Genomic DNA, 8,033 nt, shown 5'->3' on the forward strand with positions numbered 1-8,033 from the left:
GAGAAGAGATCTTTAGTTACCTTACACAAATCAAGTTCGTCCTTAATAGCAGATATTGTTTGTAATGATATACAAGCTTCTTCTTGAAGGCATACATTATAAATATTCTTTAATTACTTTTTAGGTTGTTTAGATGTATTTTTGAAAGATAGTAGGGCAGTAGCATTATCACCATGGAGCTCTTCCAGTAAATTGATATTTATAAACAAGAGATCTCCTGAACTAGGCAGAATGTTTATTACCTTCTTAGCAACCCTTAATAAAGGTATATGAATTTTAAAAAAATTGGACAGTACTTATTTGTAGGATGATTAAATTATAACTATACCACATTCATTAGTTAGAAACAAGTTTGGTCATTTTTAAGTGCTTATGTCTTCTGCTGCCACTAAATGAGACATTAATGTTTGATAAGATTAGTTTTAATATGCTTCTTGGGTATATATTTGAAGTAGATTCACTTAAATTGTATTCTTTTTATCATAAAACTATTGAAGTTGTTCATTTTGTTTAAGAAAAGCAAATTTGAGGGCATAAACTTAGGTACTTTTTTTGAAATACAAACAGGGGTAAAATATTTTGCTAATATTTATCTCAGGACTCTTGCTAAATTTTGAGGGATTTTTTTTTTGAGGGTTTTTGTTGTTGTTCTTTTATCTCAATAGCCAGGGCAAAAGTTTACATGTGGAATGTTAAATTGTTAATAACATCATTAAGAAATCAGGTAGCTATTTTATGTAGCGTTAAAAGTAATCAGATTGAGTTAAAATGACCATATTGTACATGTTTTCTTCTTTTGTCTTAATGGCTCAGTGGCAAAGGAACAATTTAGTTCTTGAGGCTTTGTACCTAAGAGTTGTTTTAAATTTATGGAATCATTCTTGGTATTTTTTGAAAAATTCATCCCTTCCCCATTTAAAGATTATAAATGTGTAGTAGTAAAAGCTGTTCTTCAAGAAGTAAATGTTTTATAGTGAAAACTGTTATGATAATAATAATGTAGTTATCATAAAGCTCCCTTAGTTTACTCTGATATATATCAAATAATGCTGTGGTTAATGCTGTATTGATTATATATTGAAGTTGTCAGATAATTCAAGACAGAGCATACCAATAGCATATGGAGTAGAAATAGGATTTGGGGGACTCTAGGGTCCAGCATTATTTATATAGTATTTCAGGGCTCTCACACTGCTCTTAAGAGATTGTTTTGGACATTCAAGAAGGAAAAACTTTATATGAAAGGTTATAGAGACAGTAATTTGGAATTTAATGAAAAAAGTAAGATTCATAGGAATGAAAAAGAATGTACACATTACTCAGGCTAAATTTATTATACCTATATTTGAAGCTAGCATTTATAACTCTGAATATAAACAGTTATCTCTGTATACACAAAAATTTCCTGAGGTACTCTTCTCTTACCTGTCTTTTTTTGTTTCTTTTTTTTTGACTTCTTTCCTTTATATTTCACTGCTGCTGTATTCTATGTGCTTCAGGCATCTAGTTCAACTTGTGCATTAGTCAGTATGGGATTCTATTAAAAGGAATAAGCAAGGAAAGAAGAATTGGCACCAAAAGGGCTTGAAGAAAGTGGTACCAAGTGAATTGCTCTTTTGTTTTTTTCTTAGATCCACATTCATCTGTTCTAACAATGGAGGAAGTGGCAGGATATACTGAGAATTGAGTGTACGGAATTTTGAAGTCAGTAGTGTTCCTAGAGCACAATTATTGTTTTTGTTTTATTACTTTTTATTATGGAAAATTTCAGATATGTACAGAAGGCAAAAACCTCCAGGCACTCATCAGCCAGCTTTAATAACTATCATTTCATGGCCAGTCTTTGATGTAATTCATCCCTTGATTATTTTGAAGCAAATCCCAGGCATAGTTTCATATATAAATATTTCACTAGCTCAGTGAAATATTTGCTGTATTTTGGAATGATAAATATTCTTTGGTAATGGATCATAAAATTGTAGAATTGGAAGGTTCCGTAGAGTTAGGATTCAAATCCAGTCTGCCATCCAGTGCAAGATTCCCCCTTCAGAGTTTCCTGAGAAGCAGTTATCCTCCCCCTTTAATATCCTAGTTATTAAAGTTTATTTAAAAGTTATTAAAGCTAGATAAACTTAAAAAAAAAAACTTATTTAGCTGCTAGTTGCTCAAGATAACTTCAGACCAAAATGGAATGTTGCCTACTGTTTATATGTTACTGGTTAGAACAGTCTCTTTGTATACACATTTACAGGAAGAGACTAGGTTTTTGTCTTTATTCCTGCCTCTTGTCTTACTATTGAGTTTTGTTTTTTAAATTTTAACAAGAAGTGTTGGCATTTAATTTAGTGTCCCAGATTAAAACTTTGGGACATTTTTGCATTTGAGAGAACCAGCTAGAAGTAGATTTTTTCAGTTTTTGGCGTAATCTGTGTATCCTTTTTCTCTGTACCACCTATGCCTTTAATACTTCCCTACCTTCTTTCTTTTTCTTCTTTTCCTTTTTTCTTTCCATTTTTTCCTGTTATTTGGCAACTCTTTATCAGTGTGGACTAAAGGAAACAAAAGGAGATGGAACCTGTGCTACATAATTGTTCCAGTGAAGTCTTTGGCATTGGATCGTCTGTGGATTTAATGTATTCATCCATCTCTCCAATTATTCACTGATAAACTAATATCAGTTGTTTAAAATGGGTATTCTGTATGCTTTAAATAACCTTTAAATTAAAAACTAGTGCTTTTGTTTATTTCCTTTTTGGGTGTCAGCTTGTAATTGACTATAAAATAGTATATGTTTTGAAAAGTTCTATCACTATATTTGGCTTTACATATTTGAGGTGAGCAGCACTGTTAACTTTCTGTTTTCCCCATTTTTTAGGAGGAAGATATCAACTAGAGATTAAAATACCAGAAACATATCCATTTAATCCCCCTAAGGTATTGTAAGCCTATTTTTGTGCATGAACTTTTCTTGGCTCGTTTAATTAATATGTACTTTAGTGTTTATTAAAATTACAAATTTTTTAGTTGTTTACTGTGTAAATTTAGCATGGACAAGATGTCAGGTAATGAAAGATGGTTTGCTTCTGGAATTAGAATGAAAAGTAAGCTTACTCAGAGGCAGCTAGTAATAGCTTTAGACAGGAATAGGATGTGTATCTGACAACGGCTTAAATTCTAGGTCTGGAAAAACTTACAGTGTTCCCAAATTTAGAGAATCCTTATACAAGTCCTTATTTGCCTCAGAGAAGTATATTTTTTAGGGAAGAGAGTACTCTGACTTTATTCAACAATTATTTGAGTACTTTGTGCCAATATAGCAATAAGTAAGACTTACACTGCTGTCCTTGCTTTCATGGAGCTCATGTTCTAGTGGGGGGGAAAATGAACAAATCATTGCAACTGTGATGAATGTTAAAGAGGAAACAGAATAATCTAGGATTGTGTATATAACAAGGGGAACTAACCTAAACTTATTTTTTGACTGAATTGCTTCCTTTATGTCTTTACTTTTGCTATCATCACCATTTTAGTTTAGGCATTCAGCTTTATTACTGTGCCTGTTTTGCCTGTTATTTAATCACCCTTTCATCTTTGCCATAACTATTCATTCTTTGCACTGCTGTTCTATAAATCTTCCTAAAGTGCAGTTTTGATCATGTTTCTTTTCTTTCCTTGTTAATAGTCTGAACTCCTTAGCTGGGCATTTAAAAGCTCCTGTAACCTGACCTTAGTCTTTTTTTCCATCCTAATCTTCTGCTGCCCTCACCCACAATATGAGTCTCTTTTTCTCCAGCCTAGATTATTTGCTGTTTGTAGGTTAATGCTTATTCTTTCATACTTTCCTGTCATTTTCACTTGAACCATTGTCCCTATCATTTAAAATTCTGCTTTTCTTTTGAGGTCTAGGTAAAGTATCACTTTCTCCATTATGCTGTGCCTGTCAAAATGTTTCTCCCTCTACTCCCAGTAGCATTTTATATAATTTATATAGTACCACCACAATTACAGTACCAATTAATGTATTGTATTATTTGGGGATATGTATCTTTCACTAGCTTTTGTGCTCCTGAGGTCAAAGACGATGGCTTAATACACCTTTGTATTTTCTATGGCTCCTGAAAGTATAGTGTCACTTGAGCATATGATAGTAGTCACTCAGAAAATGTTCCAGAATTCATTCATTCAGCCTACTGATTGTCCCCCATTTAAGAATAGACACAGCAGTGGAAGTTCCAGGGTGAAGTTGAGTCACCTACCAGTTTGAGGTGCCTGTTATTCTGTTGTTTATGTATATCTATTTTCTGATAAGCCTGGTTGATGCTTTTAAATTGTGGTAAAGTATACATAACATAAAATTTACTATTTTAACCATTTTTAAGTGTGCAGTCTAGTGGCACTAAGCACATTCACATTGTTTTGCATGTATCACCACCATCCATTTCCCGAACATTTTCATCTTCCCTACTAAACAATAACTCCCTGGTATTCCATGCTGGTAACCACTGTTATATTTTTTCTCTATGAATTTTTCCTACCCTAGGTACCTCATTTAAGTGGAATCATACGATTTTTGTCCTTCTGTACCTGGCTTACTTCACTTAGCATAATATCTTTAAGGTTCATCCATATTATAAGTTGTGTCAGAATGCCATTCCTTTTTAAGGCTTAATAGTATTCCCTTGTACATACCCACCACATTTTGTTATTCCCTTTAACCATTGATGGACATTTTGGTTGTTTCTACCTTTTATGCCTGGTTGATTTTTTTTTTTTTTTTTGCCTTTTATAAAAGTAGTTTGTGTGTGTTGTAGAAATTTTTTTAAAAAATAAATTTATTTATTTATTTTATTTTTGGCTGTGTTGGGTCTTTGTTGCTGCGTGTGGGCTTTCTCTAGTTGCGGCAAGCAGGGTTACCCTTCGTTGTGGCGCATGGGCTTCCCACTGCGGTGGCTTCTCTTATTGCGGAGCATGGGCTCTGGGTGCACGGGCTTCAGTAGTTGTGGCTCATGGGCCCCAGAGCGCAGGCTCAGTAGTTGTGGCGCACGGGCTTAGGTGCTCTGTGGCATGTGGGATCTTCCCGGACCAGGGCTTGAACCTGTGTCCCCTGCATTGGCGGGGGGATTCTTAACCACTGCGCCACTAGGGAAGCCCCTGTTGTAGAAATTTGACTAGTGAAGAATTAAAAGAAAAGAACATTTTTTTTTTCCAGTATGACCACTTGGAGATGACCACTATTAAGCTCTCATCTTACATTTGTGACTTAATTTTCATCCTTACCCTAGTTACCCTCCACTAGGTAATCTTGGTTGTCAGTGTTATCATTAGAATGAGTAGTAGTCACTTGAGGTTACTTTAATTATAGAATAATGTAAATTTAAGGAAAGAGGATTTTAAAATGTTTTGAGATAAGGATGACCTCAAAGCCTAAAAAAATTTTAATGGAAATGAGGGAAGAAAGAAAAGATCTCAAGAGAGACTGCTCTCAACCACTATATTTTTACTATTAAATAATGATAGTAACAGTTGTCACTTGTTTTTTTTTTTTTGTCACTTGTTTTGTGCTAGGAATTTTATATGCCTTTCCTGAAAGTCTTCATAACAGTCTTAATGAATGAGGAACTGAGGCTTAGAGGTTAAATAGAAACTGGATCCTGTAAGGCCCACTGTGCTCTACTTCTTGTTTCTAATGAGGAAGGAATAAGGGCAAAATCTCTGAAACGGTCAATATGACTCTACCAAGAACAAAAATAATCAACCACAGTTCAAATCTTACTTCTGGCATTTAACTGGCTTCTTGATTTTAGGCAAGCTATCTAACCACTGTGTGTTTCCTCATTTGTAAAATCCTTTCAAAGGATTATGAAGATTAAAGGAGTAGTACATTTAAAAAACAATATTTCAATAATTCTACGAAATATTTTTTCATATTTTTAACATCTCTGAAATCAGGACATATCTTTCAATGGATGAGATGTTATAACTTAATTGGCAGAGTTTTTTTCTTTCTCAAGGTACATAAAATAATGGTGTATTGAATAATTGATGGTACCTGAGATTCAGTGAAATACAATACTTAGAACAGTGCCTGCACAGACTAAGCATGCTGTAAATATTAGCTAGCATTAACCAGTGACTACCACCGTAAGAGGCCCTTCTTGAAGTAGTCTGTTGGCTTCCCTCTGCAACGTTGTAAAATACAGTAGCATTGATGCTTAAATTTCCTCTTTAATTTGAAATTCTCATACGTTACTGGTAGGAATGTAAAGTGTTGGAGCTGCTTTGAAAAATATTTTGGTCAAAATGGTAAACGTAGAGTTACCTTATGACCTAGCAGTTCTACTTCTACAACACTTATTTCTTTTTTAAATTTATTTTTTATTGAAAAAAAAAAGGTTAGATGCCACAAAGTAGGTGTGAGTGCCTTAACCATATGCATGTTGTCAGGCCCGAGAGCTTCTTCCATCCTTGTCGAGGGCAGTGCTAACCTTCTCTCCTTTCATACAACACATAGCAGTTCTACTTCTAGATATCTACTCAGTAGAAACGAAAACGTGTCCACACAACTTGCACACAAGTGTTCATACCAGCACTATTCATAACTGCCAAAAAATGGAAGTGCTCTAAATGTCCATCAACTGAATATCCATACCACATTTGGTTGTAAAAGTGATAAAAGTGCTGATATGTGCTACAAAATAGATGAACTTTCAAAACATCACGCTAAATGAAAAAGCCAGGCAACAAAAAGCCACACATTGTATGATTTCATTTATATGAACATTAGAAGAGGCAAATCACAGTGAAAAAAAGTAGACTGGTGGTTGCCTAGGGCTGGAGGAGTGTGGAGGAATGGGGAGTGACTGCTGTTACGTAGTTTCTTTTTTTTAAAATTAATTCATTTTCAAATTGTTTATTTACAGTTTATAGAAATACAATTCAGTTATTTTATTTTTAATTAATTTATTTTATTTATTCATTTTTTCACTGTGTTGGATCTTCGTTGCTGTGAGCAGGCTTTCTGTAGTTGCAGTGAGTGGGGGCTACTACTCTTCATTGTGGTGCATGGGCTTCTCATTGTGGTGGCTTCTGTTGTTGTGGAGCATGGGCTCTAGGTGCGTGGGCTTCAGTAGTTCTAGCACACGGGCTCAGTAGCTGTGGCGCACAGGCTTAGTTGCTCCACGACATGTGGGATCTTCCCGGACCAGGGCTCAAACCCGTGCCCCCTGCATTGGCAGGTGGATTCTTAACCACTGCGCCACCGGGGAAGCCCAGTTGTTGTTGTTGTTTTTTAAATAATTAATTATTTTGCTGCGCCGGGTCTTAGTTGCGGCTTGCAGGATCTAGTTCCCTGACCGGGGGCCAAACCTGGGCTCCCTGCATTGGGAGTGTGGAGTCTTAACCACTGGACCCCTGGGGAAGTCCCTGTAGTTTCTTTTTGAGGTGTTGAAATGGTCAAAAATTAGATTTTGGTGATGGTTGCACAACTGTGAATGTACTAACCACCATGAAGTTGTGCACTTTAAATGGGGGCAAATTATTGTCTCAATAAAAGTGTTTATTTCCCTCTGTAGTCTATAAATGTAAATCAAAAGTGATTGCATAGTTCTGGTTCTGTCTTAGGCACTTGATACATTATTTCATTTAATCTTTGAAATCACTATTTTATTAACACTTCCTCCTCCCACCTTTTTCAGAAAAGCAAGAAAAATGGACTAAAAACATAAGAGGTCTGTCTGATGTTTTTGCTACTAGTTCATGTTGCTCTTCAGGCCACTACTGTCTTAATTCCAGCCATACCATGTTGAAGTAACTTCAAGATTTAGAAAGGTCTTCCTTCAGTCAACCCACATTTGTCTCCCTCTGGCTTCTACCAGTTAGTTATACTTGGAATTTAGTATTCTTTTAAATATGGTACTCCTCCCATTTATGGCCGTAAGCTTTTGGAGTAGATGCTAATTAATGTTGATAAATATGTTCTAGATACTTACTATATTAGATTTGAATTTTGACTGGTAGATAATGATGGAAAGAGT

General features: G+C 35.0%; 1 protein-coding gene across 3 annotated transcripts in view; it reads left to right on the forward strand.

Moving 5' to 3' along the window:
• UBE2K (ubiquitin conjugating enzyme E2 K) overlaps positions 1-8,033 on the forward strand; it is an 80,318-nt gene that overhangs the window by 45,253 nt on the left and 27,032 nt on the right. For 2 of the 3 annotated variants that reach the window (XM_007447927.1, XM_007447928.1), the window contains exon 3: positions 2,876-2,934. The exons of the other annotated variant lie outside the window; for it this stretch is intronic. In XM_007447927.1, coding sequence (XP_007447989.1) covers positions 2,876-2,934 — 59 coding nt within the window. The remainder of the gene's footprint in view (positions 1-2,875; positions 2,935-8,033) is intronic. 3 annotated transcript variants of the gene reach the window in all.

Source organism: Lipotes vexillifer, unplaced genomic scaffold (assembly GCF_000442215.2).
Source record: "Lipotes vexillifer unplaced genomic scaffold, Lipotes_vexillifer_v1.1 scaffold1747, whole genome shotgun sequence".
Taxonomy (NCBI): domain Eukaryota; kingdom Metazoa; phylum Chordata; class Mammalia; order Artiodactyla; family Lipotidae; genus Lipotes; species Lipotes vexillifer.